A 19,577-nucleotide genomic window follows, 5' to 3' on the forward strand; every position below is an offset into this window, starting at 1 on the left:
TATCACTAGTTGATATAGACTGTTAATATGATATCACTAGTTGTTATTGACTGTTAACATGAATGACTTTCAGCTCAACATCCAGGTGCATCACCATTTCTGGCTCTAATGACAGGCTACATTTGTGCAGAGATTATGAGCAGGTGTTCATGAGCAGTTAATTCTCATTAATAGTAACATCCTCTTCTCTCCTCTTCCCCTCTCTCTCTACCTTCACCCCTCTCTCTCTCTCTCCCCTCCTCCCCCCAGTCCCAGAACCCCCCAGGCTCTCAGTAAGTCCCACCCCCGTGGGCACGGCCCAGCTCCAGTGGCTGCCTCCACCCAGCCCCGCTACCCCTCTCCTGGGGTACCGTCTAACCTTCGGACGCCTGGATGTCCTCCCCTTCACCGTGGTAGAATTCCCCAGCAAGGAAAAGTCCTACACTGCTCAGGATATCCACAAGGGGGCGTCGTACGTGTTCCGACTCTCCGCCCGGAATAAGATAGGATATGGAGAGGAGGCAGCGATCGAGGTGACCACTCCGGAAGACGTTCCCGGAGGACACCCAGAAAATATCCTGTCTGAAGGCGCCTCGGCGTCTTCCATACGGCTCGCTTGGAAGTCTGTCCCGCTGATCGAACAAAACGGGAAGATTGTGAAGTACTCGGTGCAGTACCGGGATGTTAACGGTAGAGGTGGGAACGCTACCGGGGAGGTGGTGGTGACGGTACCGGAATCTAGCGTGGCGTTGGAAGGGCTGAGCGCTGACACGGTGTATGACGTCAGAGTGCGTGCGTTCACAGCGGTAGGGGCGGGGCCGTATAGTCCCGGTGTCCAGTTTAGGACGCGACCACTGGATGTGGAAGGTAGGACACACACACACACACACTCACACACACACACACTCACACACACACACACACACACACACACACACACACTCACACACACACACTCACACACACACACACACACACACACTCACACACTCACACACACACACACACACACACACACACACACACACACACACACACACTCACACACACACACACACACTCACACACTCACACACTCACACACACACACACACACACACACACACACTCACACACTCAAAAACACACTCACACACACTCACTCTCACACACACACACACTCACACACACACACACTCACACACACACACACACAAACACACTCACACACTCTCACACACACACACACACACATTCACACGCACACACACACACACACACACACACACACTCACACACACACACACTCACACACACACACACACACACACACACACACACACTCACACACACACACTCACACACACACACACACACACACACTCACACACTCACACACACACACACACACACACACACACACACACACACACACTCACACACACACACACACACTCACACACTCACACACTCACACACACACACACACACACACACACACACTCACACACTCAAAAACACACTCACACACACTCACTCTCACACACACACACACTCACACACACACACACTCACACACACACACACACAAACACACTCACACACTCTCACACACACACACACACACATTCACACGCACACACACAGACACACACACACACACACACACACACACACACACACACACACACACACACACACACACACACACACACACTCACTCACTACCACCTTTGAGCAACTACCCAACAACCATCTTCCATTTCTGCCCCCCCCCCCCCATCCTAAACACACTCTTTCCTCCACACTGTACATTACCTCACGTCAAACTCAGTGGAAATACTCACCCACACACCCTACCGAACACGTTACAGCGTCGCCGTAAGTCTGTTTTGTTCTTGTCTGTCTTGTCAGTCTGGTCTGTAGTCTTAATATGTGTTCTGTCTCCTTCAGCTGACAAGGTAAGGAATTCTAGTCACATCTCATTATCCAGTCAAGCTGACATCACTTCTAGACTGTATTTCTGGACAGACAGAAACTAGAAATTAGAAACTAGAAACCAGAAACTAGAAACTAGAAACCAGAAACTAGAAACAAGAAACCAGAAACTAGAAACTAGAAACTAGAAACCAGAAACCAGAAACCAGAAACTAGAAACTAGAAACTAGAAACCAGAAACCAGAAACTAGAAACTAGAAACCAGAAACCGGAAACCGGAAACCGGAAACCGGAAGCCGGAAGCCGGAAACCGGAAACCAGAAACCAGAAACTAGAAACCAGAAACCGGAAACTGGAAACTAGAAACTGGAAACCAGAAACTGGAAACTGGAAACCAGAAACTGTAAAATACAGGTAAGATATTACCTGTTTCTCTCAGACCTGGGTTCAGATACTATTAGAACTCTTTAAAATATGTACTTTCAGCGTTTGCTCTGGCCTGCCTGGAGTGCCTGGTGGGCTGAGGATGGCACTCCTTCAGACTACTGGTTCCATGGCTCCAGGCCACCCCACATAGCCTGGTTCCTCTCTAGGTTTCTTCCTAGGTTCCAATTGTTTTGTGGTTCAGCCAGTCATAAACAGCATGGACACAGAGCCTGGTTCCTCTCTAGGTTTCTTCCTAGGTTTTGGCCTTTCTAGGGAGTTTTTCCTAGCCACCGTGCTTCTACACCTGCATTGCTTGCTGTTTGGGGGTTTTAGGCTGGGTTTCTGTACAGCACTTTGAGATATCAGCTGATGTACGAAGGGCTTTATAAATACATTTGATTTGATTGGATTTGAATCAAGCCCAGATAAAAACATGTGAAAATAGTATTGGAACCCGGATCTGGATCCTATAAGGAGATTGAAAGCGTAGAAATAGAATCCATATTAAAAAGTCCATCAGTGACTTGAATGGGGATAGGCCCCAGTTCTATGGGTTGTATTTCTATGATCTAAGAACAGTCTGCGGAGTCATACTGTTGTTTTCTATGTTCCTCTCCACAGTGTTTGCTACTAACTTCAGAGTGAAGGCTGCCATGAAGAACTCAGTCCTGCTGACCTGGGAGATACGAGACAAAACACCCTCCCAGCCTTTTACGGTGAGTTACAGGGACTTTAGATGGTGTGTGTTTATTATCTCTCTCTCTCTAGAGATCCTGTATGGTATGGGTCAGGGTGTTGATTATCTCTCTTTCTATAGATCCTGTATGGTAAGGGTCAGTGTGTTGATTATCTCGCTCTCTCTCTATAGATCCTGTATGGTAAGGGTCAGGGTGTTGATTATCTCTCTCTCTCTATAGATCCTGTATGGTAAGGGTCAGAGTGTTGATTATCTCTGTCTCTCTATAGATCCTGTATGGTAAGGGTCAGAGTGTTGATTATCTCTGTCTCTCTATAGATCCTGTATGGTAAGGGTCAGGGTGTTGATTATCTCTGTCTCTCTATAGATCCTGTATGGTAAGGGTCAGGGTGTTGATTATCTCTCTCTCTCTCAATATATCCTGTATGGTAAGGGTCAGAGTGTTGATTATCTCTGTCTCTCTATAGATCCTGTATGGTAAGGGTCAGGGTGTTGATTATCTCTGTCTCTCTATAGATCCTGTATGGTAAGGGTCAGGGTGTTGATTATCTCTGTCTCTCTATAGATCCTGTATGGTAAGGGTCAGGGTGTTGATTATCTCTGTCTCTCTATAGATCCTGTATGGTAAGGGTCAGGGTGTTGATTATCTCTGTCTCTCTATAGATCCTGTATGGTAAGGGTCAGGGTGTTGATTATCTCTCTCTCTCTCTCAATAGATCCTGTATGGTAAGGGTCAGGGTGTTGATTATCTCTCTCTCTATAGATCCTGTATGGTAAGGGTCAAGGTGTTGATTATCTCTCTCTCTCTATAGATCCTGTATGGTAAGGGTCAGAGTGTTGATTATCTCTCTCTCTCTATAGATCCTGTATGGTAAGGGTCAGGGTGTTGATTATCTCTGTCTCTCTATAGATCCTGTATGGTAAGGGTCAGGGTGTTGATTATCTCTGTCTCTCTATAGATCCTGTATGGTAAGGGTCAGGGTGTTGATTATCTCTCTCTCTCTCAATAGATCCTGTATGGTAAGGGTCAGGGTGTTGATTATCTCTGTCTCTCTATAGATCCTGTATGGTAAGGGTCAGGGTGTTGATTATCTCTGTCTCTCTATAGATCCTGTATGGTAAGGGTCAGGGTGTTGATTATCTCTGTCTCTCTATAGAGCCTGTATGGTAAGGGTCAGGGTGTTGATTATCTCTGTCTCTCTATAGATCCTGTATGGTAAGGGTCAGGGTGTTGATTATCTCTCTCTCTCTCAATAGATCCTGTATGGTAAGGGTCAGGGTGTTGATTATCTCTCTCTCTCTCAATAGATCCTGTATGGTAAGGGTCAGAGTGTTGAGGTGGATGGTAAACAGAACCAGAAGCTGATAACAGGTCTGCAGCCGGAAACACAGTACTCCTTCCTGTTGACTAACCGTGGCAACAGTGCCGGAGGTCTACAGCACCGCGTAACCGTGACGACCGCCCCGGACGTGCTGCGTTCCAAACCCACGCTGGTGGGGAAGACCAACGCAGACGGGATGGTGACGGTTCAACTACCGCCCGTACAGACCACCACTACCGTCAGGTGAGGGAGGGAGGGAGGGAGGGAGGGAGGGAGGGAGGGAGGGAGGGAGGGAGTGAGGGAGGGAGGGGGGAGGGAGGGAGGGAGGGTTCAACTACCGCCCGTACAGACCACCACTACCGTCAGGTGAGGGAGGGAGGGGGGAGGGAGAGTGGGAGGGAGAGTGGGAGGGAGGGAGGGAGGGAGAGTGGGAGGGAGGGAGGGAGGGAGGGAGAGAGAGTGGGAGGGAGGGGGGGGAGGGTTCAACTACCGCCCGTACAGACCACCACTACCGTCAGGTGAGGGAGGGAGGGAGAGAGGGAGGGAGGGAGGGAGACAGTACATCAGGGTTCCCCAACTGGTGGCCTGCTTGTGATTTTATTTATTTGGTCCCTCCAAAATTTTAGGACCAACTATAAAAAAATAAAAAATAAAATAAGTTATTGTTGAACATAAAGGCTGTAAAAACAGCAGCATTTCAGCGCCAAGTGATTTTAATGTAGGAAATGTGTTCCAATGTATTCCCACGTATAATAGAGAGATTCTGTATATGGTTGTTTGTATTTATTGAACCCTTATTTTACCAGGTCAGTTGACTGAGACAACGTTCTCATTTACAGCAACGACCTGGGGAATAGTTACAGGGGAGAGGAGGGGGAATGAATGAGCCAATTGGAAGCTGAGGATGATTAGGTGACCGTGATGGTTTGAGGGCCAGATTGGGAATTTAGCCAGGACATCGGGGGTTAACAACCCTACTCTTATGATAAGTACCATAGGATCTTTAGTGACCACAGAGAGTCAGAATACCTGTTTAACGTCCCATCCGAAAGACATCATCCTACACAGGGCAATGTCCCCAATCACTGCCATGGGGCATTGGGATATTTCTTTATTTTTTATACCAGAGGAAAGTGCGCCTCCTACTGGCCCTCCAACACCAAATGGGCTCCTTGCGGTCAATTTGCAGTCTATAAATTATTTGTAATTATGTTCCGGGGTCCCTGACCATCCGCTCAAGAAAAAATTAGCCTGAGGCTGAATCTAGTTGATGATCTCTGTCGTCAACCATCATTAAGGTGAATCTAGTTGATGATCTCTGTCGTCAACCATCATTAAGGTGAATCTAGTTGATGATCTCTGTCGTCAACCATCATTAAGGTGAATCTAGTTGATGATCTCTGTCGTCGACCATCATTAAGGTGAATCTAGTTGATGATCTCTGTCGTCAACCATCATTAAGGTGAATCTAGTTGATGATCTCTGTAGTCGACCATCATTAAGGTGAATCTAGTTGATGATCTCTGTAGTCGACCATCATTAAGGTGAATCTAGTTGATAATCTCTGTAGTCGACCATCATTAAGGTGAATCTAGTTGATGATCTCTGTAGTCGACCATCATTAAGGTGAATCTAGTTGATGATCTCTGTAGTCGACCATCATTAAGGTGAATCTAGTTGATGATCTCTGTACTGTAGTTGACCATCATTAAGGTGAATCTAGTTGATGATCTCTGTCGTCGACCATCATTAAGGTGAATCTAGTTGATGATCTCTGTACTGTAGTTGACCATCATTAAGGTGAATCTAGTTGATGATCTCTGTCGTCGACCATCATTAAGGTAAATCTAGTTGATGATCTCTGTACTGTAGTCGACCATCGTTAAGGTGAATCTAGTTGATGATCCCTGTAGTCGACCATCATTAAGGTGAATCTAGTTGATGATCCCAGCTGTACATGATAACTGAAGTGTTGTGTTGTTGTTGCCAGGGGCTACTATGTGGTGGTGGTTCCTCTGAAGAAACAGAGAGGAGGGAAGTTCTTGAAGCCTGGTGACAACCCTGATCAGATGAACCTAGATGAGGTGAGATACTGCATGATGATGGAGATGATAACGATAACACAATATGAAGATGATAATGATGGGGTAATAACCAGATAACACAATATGAAGATGATAATGATAACACAATATGAAGATGATAATGATTGGTAATAACCAGATAACACAACATGAAGATGATAATAATGGGGTAATAACCAGATAACACAATATGAAGATGATAATGATGGGTAATAACCAGATAACACAATATGAAGATGATAATGATTGTTAATAACCAGATAACACAACATGAAGATGATAATAATGGGGTAATAACCAGATAACACAATATGAAGATGATAATAATGGGTAATAACCAGATAACACAATATGAAGATGATAATAATGGGGTAATAACCAGATAACACAATATGAAGATGATAATAAGGGGGTAATAACCATATAACACAATATGAAGGTGATAATGATAACACAATATGAAGATGATGATAATGATGATGATGGGTAATAACCAGATAACACAATATGAAGATGATAATAAGGGGGTAATAACCAGATAACACAATATGAAGATGATAATGATGGGTAATAACCAGATAACACAATATGAAGATGATAATAATGGGGTAATAACCAGATAACACAATATGAAGATGATAATGATGGGTAATAACCAGATAACACAATATGAAGATGATAATGATAACACAATATGAAGATGATAATGATGGGGTAATAACCAGATAACACAATATGAAGATGATAATGATTGTTAATAACCAGATAACACAACATGAAGATGATAATAATGGGGTAATAACCAGATAACACAATATGAAGATGATAATAATGGGTAATAACCAGATAACACAATATGAAGATGATAATAATGGGGTAATAACCAGATAACACAATATGAAGATGATAATAAGGGGGTAATAACCAGATAACACAATATGAAGATGATCATGATGGGTAATAACCATATAACACAATATGAAGGTGATAATGATAACACAATATGAAGATGATGATGATGATGATGGGTAATAACCAGATAACACAACATGAAGATGATAATAATGGGGTAATAACCAGATAACACAATATGAAGATGATAATAATGGGTAATAACCAGATAACACAATATGAAGATGATCATGATGGGTAATAACCATATAACACAATATGAAGGTGATAATGATAACACAATATGAAGATGATGATGATGATGATGGGTAATAACCAGATAACACAATATGAAGATGATAATAAGGGGGTAATAACCAGATAACACAATATGAAGATGATAATGATGGGTAATAACCAGATAACACAATATGAAGATGATAATAATGGGGTAATAACCAGATAACACAATATGAAGATGATAATGATGGGTAATAACCAGATAACACAATATGAAGATGATAATGATAACACAATATGAAGATGATAATGATGGGGTAATAACCAGATAACACAATATGAAGATGATAATGATGGGTAATAACCAGATAACACAATATGAAGATGATAATGATTGTTAATAACCAGATAACACAACATGAAGATGATAATAATGGGGTAATAACCAGATAACACAATATGAAGATGATAATGATGGGTAATAACCAGATAACACAATATGAAGATGATAATGATGGGTAATAACCAGATAACACAATATGAAGATGATAATAATGGGGTAATAACCAGATAACACAATATGAAGATGATAATGATGGGTAATAACCAGATAACACAATATTAAGATGATAATGATGGGTAATAACCAGATAACACAATATGAAGGTGATAATGATAACACAATATGAAGATGATGATGATGATGATGATGATGGGTAATAACCAGATAACACAACATGACGATGATGATAATGGGGTAATAACCAGATAACACAATATGAAGATGATAATGATGGGTAATAACCAGATAACACAATATGAAGATGATAATGATAACACAATATGAAGACGATAATGATGGGCAATAACCAGATAACACAATATGAAGATGATGATGATGATGATGGGTAATAACCAGATACCATTGTTAATAACATTTAACCTCCTCTCTCTCCTCCTCTCCTCTCCTCCTCTCTCCCCCTCTCTCCTCCTCTCCTCTCCTCCTCTCTTCTCTCTCATCTCCTCCTCTCCTTTAACCCCCTCTCACCACCTCTTTCTATCCCTATATTTCCTCTCCTCTCTCTATCCATCTCTCTCCCTTCTACCTCTCCTCTCATCTTTCTATCAATCTCTATCCATCTATATCCCCTCCTCTCCTCTCTCTATCCATCTCTCTCAATTCTACCTCTCCTCCCCTCTCTCTATCCATCTCTATCCCCTCTCTCTATCTTCTCCTCCCCTCTCTCTATCCTCTCCTCCCCTTTCTCTATCCATCTCTATCCCCTCCTCCCCTGTCTCTATCCTCTCCTCCCCTCTCTCTATCCTCTCCTCCCCTCTCTCTATCCTCTTCTCCCCTTTCTCTATCCTCTCCTCCACTTTCTCTATCCTCTCCTCCCCTCTCTCTATCCTCTCCTCCCCTCTCTCTATCCCCTCCTCCCCTCTGTCTATCCATCTCTATCCTCTCCTCCCCTCTCTCTATCCCCTCCTCCCCTCTCTCTATCCTCTCCTCCCCTCTCTCTATCCCCTCCTCCCCTCTGTCTATCCATCTCTATCCTCTCCTCCCCTCTCTCTATCCTCTCCTCCCCTCTCTCTATCCTCTCCTCCCCTCTCTCTATCCTCTCCTCCCCTCCCCTCTCTCTATCCTCTCCTCCCTTCTCTCTATCCTCTCCTCCCCTCTCTCTACCCCCTCCTCCCCTCTCTCTATCCTCTCCTCCCCTCTGTCTATCCATCTCTATCCTCTCCTCCCCTCTCTCTATCCTCTCCTCCTCTCTCTCTATCCTCCCCTCTCTCTATCCTCTTCTCCCCTCTCTCTATCCATCTCTATCCTCTTCTCCCCTCTCTCTATCCTCTCCTCCCCTCTGTCTATCCATCTCTACTCCCCCCTCTCCTCCAGCTCCTGAAAGAGATCAACAGGACCAGTGTGAGCCAGGCGCTGCGTGTCCGTCGTCAGGTCCCGGCCAGCCAATCAGATCCCAGGGCCTATGTTTCCGCCCACTTTAAGATCCTCCCCCAGGAGTTCACCCTCGGTGATGGGAGGAGCTATGGAGAGTTCCGGAACCGCCCCCTGCAAAACGGACAGGAATATGTGTTCTTCGTGCTGGCGCTGCTAGACCTGTCTAATAATGTGGGTTTGGGCTGGGAGTGGACACACACACTCACACACACACACACACACACATACACATACACACATACACACACACACATTAGCAGACACACACCAGAAGCATGTGTTCTTCGTGCTGGCCTGGGGTCAAACCTGCGTCTCTCTGTTAGCCCACTGAGCTAAAGCCTCGTCATTAGCTAACAAGTTTTCAGGTTTTTAAGTTACTCATCACACGAGTATGCCTCAGATAACACACACTCTCTCTAACCAAACACACACGCGGGCGTGCACACACACACACACACACACACACACACACACACACACCCTCTCTCTAACCTCTCTCTCTCGCTCTCCCTCTCTCTCTAGACAATGTATTCAACCAGCCCCTATTCTGACCCCGTGACCTCCAATGACGTGGACCCTCAGCCAATCGTAGATGAGGAGGAGGGGCTTCTGTGGGTGGTGGGGCCGGTAATGGCTGTCATCTTCATTGTCTGCATCGTCATCGCCATCCTACTCTTCAAGAGGTGAGGAGAGGAGAGGAGAGGAGAGGAGAGGAGAGGAGAGGAGAGGAGAGGAGAGGAGAGGAGAGGAGAGGAGAGGAGAGGAGAGGAGGAAAGCACTACTAATGTACAGACAGTTTCAGGTTTCTGATCAACTCTCAATATCATAACATGATATTTCTTTCTCTTGTTCTGCTCACTCTGCTTCGTTGACCCAGTAAACCAGACAGGTAAGAAGAAGGATACACTCATTACTATCCCGTTAGAGATTCTGATTACCATCATGTTACCTAGGTTACAGCTGTTAGAATCATGCTATGTTGAAACTATAGTGCAAAGAAATGAAACTGAAGCACAATATTTAGTATATCGTTTTCCCTCCATACACCTGGTAATATGTAGCCTGGGTACCAGTCAGTTTTACTCCCTACACCTGGTAATATGTAGCCTGGGTACCAGTCAGTTTACTCCCTACACCTAGTAATATGTAGCCTGGGTACCAGTCAGTTTACTCCCTACACCTGGTAATATGTAGCCTGGGTACCAGTCAGTTTTACTCCCTACACCTGGTAATATGTAGCCTGGGTACCAGTCAGTTTTACTCCCTACACCTGGTAATATGTAGCCTGGGTACCAGTCAGTTTACTCCCTACACCTGGTAATATGTAGCCTGGGTACCAGTCAGTTTTACTCCCTACACCTGGTAATATGTAGCCTGGGTACCAGTCAGTTTTACTCCATACACCTGGTAATATGTAGCCTGGGTACCAGTCAGTTTTACTCCCTACACCTGGTAATATGTAGCCTGGGTACCAGTCAGTTTACTCCCTACACCTGGTAATATGTAGCCTGGGTACCAGTCAGTTTTACTCCCTACACCTGGTAATATGTAGCCTGGGTACCAGTCAGTTTTACTCCCTACACCTGGTAATATGTAGCCTGGGTACCAGTTAGTTTACTCCCTACACCTGGTAATATGTAGCCTGGGTACCAGTCAGTTTACTCCCTACACCTGGTAATATGTAGCCTGGGTACCAGTCAGTTTTACTCCCTACACCTGTTAATATGTAGCCTGGGTACCAGTCAGTTTACTCCCTACACCTGGTAATATGTAGCCTGGGTACCAGTCAGTTTTACTCCATACACCTGTTAATATGTAGCCTGGGTACCAGTCAGTTTACTCCCTACACCTGGTAATATGTAGCCTGGGTACCAGTCAGTTTTACTCCATACACCTGGTAATATGTAGCCTGGGTACCAGTCAGTTTACTCCCTACACCTGTTAATATGTAGCCTGGGTACCAGTCAGTTTACTCCCTACACCTGGTAATATGTAGCCTAGGTACCAGTCAGTTTTACTCCCTACACCTGGTAATATGTAGCCTAGGTACCAGTCAGTTTTACTCCATACACCTGGTAATATGTAGCCTGGGTACCAGTCAGTTTACTCCCTACACCTGTTAATATGTAGCCTGGGTACCAGTCAGTTTTACTCCATACACCTGGTAATATGTAGCCTGGGTACCAGTCAGTTTACTCCCTACACCTGTTAATATGTAGCCTAGGTACCAGTCAGTTTTACTCCCTACACCTGGTAATATGTAGCCTGGGTACCAGTCAGTTTTACTCCATACACCTGGTAATATGTAGCCTGGGTACCAGTCAGTTTACTCCCTACACCTGTTAATATGTAGCCTGGGTACCAGTCAGTTTACTCCCTACACCTGGTAATATGTAGCCTAGGTACCAGTCAGTTTAACTCCCTACACCTGGTAATATGTAGCCTGGGTACCAGTCAGTTTACTCCCTACACCTGGTAATATGTAGCCTAGGTACCAGTCAGTTTACTCCCTACACCTGGTAATATGTAGCCTAGGTACCAGTCAGTTTTACTCCCTACACCTGGTAATATGTAGCCTAGGTACCAGTCAGTTTACTCCCTACACCTGGTAATATGTAGCCTGTGTCATTCCACTCCATGGTCTCGTCTGGATACCAGTCAGCTATCATTCCACTCCTTGGTCTCGTCTGGATACCAGTCAGTCAGATACCAGTCAGTCAGTCTCGTCTGGATACAAGTCAGCTATCATTCCATTCCTTGGTCTCGTCTGGATACCAGTCAGTCAGCTATCATTCCACTCCTTGGTCTAGTCTGGATACCAGTCAGATATCATTCCACTCCTCGGTCTAGTCTGGATACCAGTCAGTCTAGCTATCATTCCACTCCTTGGTCTCATCTGGATACCAGTCAGCTATCATTCCACTCCATGGTCTCGTCTGGATACCAGCCAGCTATCATTCCACTCCTTGGTCTCGTCTGGATACCAGTCAGCTATCATTCCACTCCTTGGTCTCGTCTGGATACCAGTCAGTCAGCTATCATTCCACTCCTTGGTCTAGCCTGGATACCAGTCAGCTATCATTCCACTCCCTGGTCTAGCCTGGATACCAGTCAGCTATCATTCCACTCCTTGGTCTCGTCTGGATACCAGTCAGCTATCATTCCATTCCTTGGTCTCTTCTGGATATCAGTCAGTCAGCTATCATTCCACTCCTTGGTCTAGTCTGGATACCAGTCAGATATCATTCCACTCCTTGGTCTAGTCTGGATACCAGTCAGCTATCATTCCACTCCTTGATCTCATCTGAATACCAGTCAGCTATCATTCCACTCCTTGGTCTCGTCTGGATACCAGTCAGCCATCATTCCACTCCTTGGTCTAGCCTGGATACCAGTCAGTTATCATTCCACTCCTTGGTCTAGTATGGATACCAGTCAGCTATCATTCCACTCCTTGGTCTAGTCTGGATACCAGTCAGCTATCATTCCACTCCTTGGTCTAGCCTGGAGACCAGTCAGCTATCATTCCACTCCTTGGTCTAGCCTGGCTACCAGTCAGCTATCATTCCAGTCCTTGGTCTAGCCTGGATACCAGTCAGCTATCATTCCACTCCTTGGTCTAGCCTGGATACCAGTCAGCTATCATTCCACTCCTTGGTCTAGCCTGGATACCAGTCTGCTATCATTCCACTCCTTGGTCTAGCCTGGATATCAGTCAGCTATCATTCCACTCCTTGGTCTAGCCTGGATACCAGTCCGCTATCATTCCACTCCTTGGTCTCATCTGGATACCAGTCAGCTATCATTCCACTCCTTGGTCTAGTCTGGGTACCAGTCAGCTATCATTCTACTCCTTGGTCTAGTTTGGATACCAGTCAGCTATCATTCCACTCCTTGGTCTAGTCTGGATACCAGTCAGCTATCATTCCACTCCTTGGTCTAGCCTGGATACCAGTCAGCTATCATTCCACTCCACAGACGAGACCAAGGAGTGGAATGATCGCTGACTGGCATCCAGGCTAGACCAAGGAGTGGAATGATAGCTGACTGGTATCCAGATGAGACCAAGGAGTGGAATGATAGCTAGACTGACTGGTATCCAGACTAGACCGAGGAGTAGAATGATAGCTAGACTGACTGGTATCCAGACTAGACCAAGGAGTGGAATTATATCTGACTGGTATCAGACTAGACCAAGGAGTGGAATGATAGCTGACTGTTACCCAGACTAGACCAAGGAGTGGAATGATAGCTGACTGGTACCCAGACTAGACCAAGGAGTGGAATGATAGCTGACTGGTATCCAGACTAGACCAAGGAGTGGAATGATAGCTGACTGGTACCAGACTAGACCAAGGAGTGGAATGATAGCTGACTGGTACCCAGACTAGACCAAGGAGTGGAATGATAGCTGACTGGTATCCAGACTAGACCAAGGAGTGGAATGATAGCTGACTGGTACCAGACTAGACCAAGGAGTGGAATGATAGCTGGCTGGTACCCAGACTAGACCATGGAGTGGAATGATAGCTGACTGGTACCCAGACTAGACCAAGGAGTGGAATGATAGCTAGACTGATGGGTAGGTCATATTCAAGTTCATACCAGACTTGGTCATATCAGATTAGAGTTAGATAGACTAGGTAATGTGATAGGTTAGAGTTAGATAGACTAGGTCATGTGATAGGTTAGAGTTAGATAGACTAGGTCATGTGATAGGTTAGAGTTAAATAGACTAGGTCATGTGATAGGTTAGAGTTAGATAGACTAGGTCATGTGATAGGTTAGAGTCAGATAGACTAGGTCATGTGATATGTTAGAGTTAGATAGACTAGGTCATGTGATAGGTTAGAGTTAGATAGACTAGGTCATGTGATAGGTTAGAGTTAGATAGACTAGGTCATGTGATAGGTTAGAGTTAGATAGACTAGGTCATGTGATAGGTTAGCGTTAGATAGACTAGGTCATGTGATAGGTTAGAGTTAGATAGACCTGGTCATGTGATAGGTTAGAGTTAGATAGACTAGGTCATGTGATAGGTTAGAGTTAGATAGACTAGGTCATGTGATAGGTTAGAGCTAGATAGACTAGGTCATGTGATATGTTAGAGTTAGATAGACTAGGTCATGTGATAGGTTAGAGTTAAATAGACTAGGTCATGTGATATGTTAGAGTTAGATAGACTAGGTCATGTGATAGGTTAGAGTTAGATAGACTAGGTAATGTGATATGTTAGAGTTAGATAGACTAGGTCATGTGATAGGTTAGAGTTAGATAGACTAGGTCATGTGATAGGTTAGCGTTAGATAGACTAGGTCATGTGATATGTTAGAGTTAGATAGACTAGGTCATGTGATAGGTTAGAATTAGATAGACTAGGTCATGTGATATGTTAGAGTTAGATAGACTAGGTCATGTGATAGGTTAGAGTTAGATAGACTAGGTCATGTGATAGGTTAGAGTTAGATAGACTAGGTCATGTGATAGGTTAGAGTTAGATAGACTAGGTCATGTGATAGGTTAGAGTTAGATAGACTAGGTCATGTGATAGGTTAGAGTTAGATAGACTAGGTCATGTGATAGGTTAGAGTTAGATAGACTAGGTCATGTGATAGGTTAGAGTTAGATAGACTAGGTCATGTGATAGGTTAGAGTTAGATAGACTAGGTCATGTGATATGTTAGAGTTAGATAGACTAGGTCATGTGATAGGTTAGAGTTAGATAGACTAGGTCATGTGATAGGTTAGAGTTAGATAGACTAGGTAATGTGATATGTTAGAGTTAGATAGACTAGGTCATGTGATATGTTAGAGTTAGATGTTTTGGTTTTTCCTTTTTTATAGAGCAAACCTGAGGTAGTGTGTGTAACTCCCAGTGTGTGTGTGCATCTGTCTGTGTGTGTGTGTGTGTGTGTGTGTGTGTGTGTGTGTGTGTGTGTGTGTGTTTCAGGAAAAGAGCTGAGGCAGAGGGAAGGAAGGCTAGTTTCCCCTGCAGCAAGGCCATGTCCTCTCACCATCCTACAGATCCTGTGGAGCTACGCAGAATCAACTTCCAGACCCCAGGTAGGCTATACACACAGACACACACACACACACACACAGAGACACACACACACACACACACACACCATCCTACTGTTGCTGTGGAGCTACGCAGAATCAACTTTAAACCCCTTGTAGACTATACACACACACACACACACACACACACCATCCTACTGTTGCTGTGGAGCCATGCAGAATCAACTTCCAGACCCCAGGTAGGCTATACACACAGACACACACACTCACACACACACACACACACACACACACACACACACACACACACACAGACACACACACACTGGTCTTCATTGAGTTTTCTGGCTTGTTTCTTTTCCTTTCAGGAAGTTACCGTGTATCAGCTTTCCGCGGCTACAGACGATTGTCAAGTTAGTCGATCTTTGTCCCCCCTCTCTCTCTTTCTTTCTCTCTCTCTTTCTCTGTCTCTCTCTCTCTCTCTCTCTGTCTCTCTCTCTCTCTCTCTCTCTTTCTCTCTCTCCTCTCTCTCTCTCTCTTCCTCTCTCTCTCTCTCTCTCTCTCTCTCTCTCTCTCTCCCTCTGTCTCTCTCTCTCTCTCTGTCTCTCTCTCTCTCTCTCTCTCTCTCTCTCTCTCTCTCTCTCTCTTTCTCTCTCTCTCTCTCTCTCTCTCTCTCTGGCTAACTAACCTTCATATTGTTCATTCCATCCCCATTTCAGGAACAACCGCTTTGGAAAAATGGCAGAGTTTTTAACATTCAAGGTTAAATCTTAATATTTTGTTTGTTCTGTTTTGTTGCTGGACTCCTGAATAATTTTGATGCAGTATGAAGTCATTTGCTTTCATGACGTCTCCAGGACCTGGATGTTTGGAGGCGTCTTCCTGACTTGGGCCTGGAGTTTTCCCCCCGAATACATCTTAATACTAAATTCACGGTTAAACCCTTCGTAGGAGCGTCGTTAAATCTCAGAGCTGTTTCCTAAAATCATCATTATGTAAAATTGTACTTGAAAACACTTTGTCTTTTCCCGCCTCAGAACATTTAACCACTAAGTGTGTCGTTTGTTTTGTTGTTGTTGTTGTTTACCCTTCCGCATAACTTTATACGCAGAAGATCTCCGCTTAACGTAGAATCAACATGTTTATCTGTCTCTCTCTATGGCCGCTGATAATTTCAGAACGAAGATGACTACGAATGCAAAGTTTACAATCAAGTGAAGGACAATAAAATGGTTCACATGGAAACCCAGACACCTGGATTACAACATAAAAACACGACGGGCTTCATAAACCAATATATTTAAATAATATGGAAATCAATTTCTTGATCAATAAATGGTTATATTTGTTCATTTTAGATTACTGGCTGTCATTTGGTCCAAAAATATATTTTATGATGTGGAACAAGATGTGCACAATGATGTTCCGAATCTGTGATTTAGTGTGTTATTCTAGGGTAGGGCCTCATCCTCAGCATTATAATCTGTGATCTAGTGTGTTATTCTAGGGTAGGGGGCCTCATCCTCAGCATTATAATCTGTGATCTAGTGTGTTATTCTAGGGTAGGGCCTCATCCTCAGCATTATAATCTGTGATTTAGTGTGTTATTCTAGGGTAGGGCCTCATCCTCAGCATTATAATCTGTGATTTAGTGTGTTATTCTAGGGTAGGGCCTCATCCTCAGCATTAAAATATGTGATCTAGTGCATTATTCTAGGGGTAGGGCCTCATCCTCAGCATTATAATCTGTGATTTAGTGTGTTATTCTAGGGTAGGGCCTCATCCTCAGCATTAAAAATATGTGAATTAGTGCATTATTCTAGGGTAGGGCCTCATCCTCAGCATTATAATCTGTGAGTTAGTGTGTTATTCTAGGGTATGGGCCTCATCCTCAGCATTAAAATCTGTGATTTAGTGTGTTATTCTAGGGTAGGGCCTCATCCTCAGCATTATAATCTGTGATCTAGTGTAATATTCTAGGGTAGGGCCTCATCCTCAGCATTATAATCTGTGATTTAGTGTGTTATTCTAGGGTAGGGCCTCATCCTCAGCATTAAAATATGTGATCTAGTGCATTATTCTAGGGTAGGGCCTCATCCTCAGCATTATAATCTGTGATCTAGTGTATTATTCTAGGGTAGGGCCTCATCCTCAGCATTATAATCTGTGATCTAGTGTATTATTCTAGGGTAGCGCCTCATCCTCAGCATTATAATCTGTGATCTAGTGTATTATTCTAGGGTAGGGCCTCATCCTCAGCATTATAATCTGTGATCTAGTGTATTATTTTAGGGTAGGGCCTCATCCTCAGCTATATAATCTGTGATCTAGTGTATTATTCTAGGGTAGGGCCTCATCCTCAGCATTATAATCTGTGATCTAGTGTATTATTCTAGGGTAGGGCCTCATCCTCAGCATTATAATCTGTGATTTAGTGTGTTATTCTAGGGTAGGGCCTCATCCTCAGCATTAAAATCTGTGATTTAGTGTGTTATTCTAGGGTAGGGCCTCATCCTCAGCATTATAATCTGTGATTTAGTGTGTTATTCTAGGGTAGGGCCTCATCCTCAGCATTATAATCTGTGATCTAGTGTGTTATTCTAGGGTAGGGCCTCATCCTCAGCATTATAATCTGTGATTTAGTGTGTTATTCTAGGGTAGGGCCTCATCCTCAGCATTATAATCTGTGATCTAGTGTGTTATTCTAGGGTAGGGCCTCATCCTCAGCATTATAATCTGTGATCTAGTGTGTTATTCTAGGGTAGGGCCTCATCCTCAGCATTATAATCTGTGATCTAGTGTATTATTCTAGGGTAGGGCCTCATCCTCAGCATTATAATCTGTGATCTAGTGTATTATTTTTAGGGTAGGGCCTCATCCTCAGCTATATAATCTGTGATCTAGTGTATTATTCTAGGCTTGGGCCTCATCCTCGGCATTATAATCTGTGATGTAGTGTATTATTCTAGGCTTGGGCCTCATCCTAGGCATTATAATCTGTGATTTAGTGTATTATTATAGGGTAGGCTAGGGCCTCATCCTCAGCATTATAATCTGTGATCTAGTGTATTATTATAGGGTAGGCTAGGGCCTCATCCTCAGCATTATAATCTGTGATCTAGTGTATTATTCTAGGCTAGGGCCTCATCCTCAGCATTATAATCTGTGATCTAGTTTATTATTCTAGGCTTGGGCCTCATCCTCGGCATTATAATCTGTGATCTAGTGCATTATTATAGGGTAGGCTAGGGCCTCATCCTTAGCAATATAGTCTGTGATCTAGTGTATTATTCTAGGATTGGGCCTCATCCTCAGCATTATAATCTGTGATTTAGTATATTATTATAGGGTAGGCTAGGGCCTCATACTCAACATAATAATCTGCCTCAATATTTGCAGCCATAGCCTATGGGTGATCATATCTCTCTAGGAGCTGATCTGTCGTCAGTACTGTGGTATAATTATAATTAAAAGGTCAGATATGAATTGAGAAAGCTGACCCGAGATCAGCGCTGCCTTTCCATGAATATCGATCGACACGTGGGCCAACAAAGGCACTTAGTGAAAGTTCTCCCTCGGTAGTGTTTTTGGGAAACGCGCACAAGTTCTTCGGCCGTTGCAGGAACGATGCATCGTTTAAAACACTCCTAAACGTAAGTTCCGTTGCTACCGGGATGCCGGGCCCAGGAAAGACTCCAGGCCCCATGTGAGGCTGTTGCCTTGAAAATATCTGCTGGACAAGATGTCTTCAGCATCAACACTCCTCTTCATCACCACTACTCTTCATCAACACTCCTCTTCATCACCACTACTCTTCATCAACACTCCTCTTCATCACCACTACTCTTCATCAACACTCCTCTTCATCAACAGACCACTACTCTTCATCAACAGACCACTACTCTTCATCAACAGAACACTACTCTTCATCAACAGACCACTACTCTTCATCAACAGAACACTACTCTTCATCAACAGACCACTACTCTTCATCAACAGACCACTACTCTTCATCAACAGACCACTACTCTTCATCAACAGAACAC

The 19,577-nt window shown here is 44.0% G+C and overlaps 1 protein-coding gene across 3 annotated transcripts in view; it reads left to right on the forward strand.

Annotated features, from left to right (window-relative positions):
* The window catches only part of LOC110516467 (receptor-type tyrosine-protein phosphatase delta), a 62,746-nt gene that overhangs the window by 37,520 nt on the left and 5,649 nt on the right, over positions 1–19,577 (forward strand). For all 3 annotated transcript variants that reach the window (XM_036974410.1, XM_036974408.1, XM_036974409.1), the window contains 9 exons: positions 250–846; positions 2,944–3,038; positions 4,328–4,584; positions 6,332–6,425; positions 9,451–9,681; positions 10,033–10,193; positions 10,388–10,399; positions 15,461–15,573; positions 15,900–15,944. In XM_036974410.1, coding sequence (XP_036830305.1) covers positions 250–846; positions 2,944–3,038; positions 4,328–4,584; positions 6,332–6,425; positions 9,451–9,681; positions 10,033–10,193; positions 10,388–10,399; positions 15,461–15,573; positions 15,900–15,944 — 1,605 coding nt within the window. The remainder of the gene's footprint in view (positions 1–249; positions 847–2,943; positions 3,039–4,327; positions 4,585–6,331; positions 6,426–9,450; positions 9,682–10,032; positions 10,194–10,387; positions 10,400–15,460; positions 15,574–15,899; positions 15,945–19,577) is intronic.

Source organism: Oncorhynchus mykiss, unplaced genomic scaffold, assembly GCF_013265735.2.
Source record: "Oncorhynchus mykiss isolate Arlee unplaced genomic scaffold, USDA_OmykA_1.1 un_scaffold_537, whole genome shotgun sequence".
Lineage (NCBI taxonomy): Eukaryota > Metazoa > Chordata > Actinopteri > Salmoniformes > Salmonidae > Oncorhynchus > Oncorhynchus mykiss.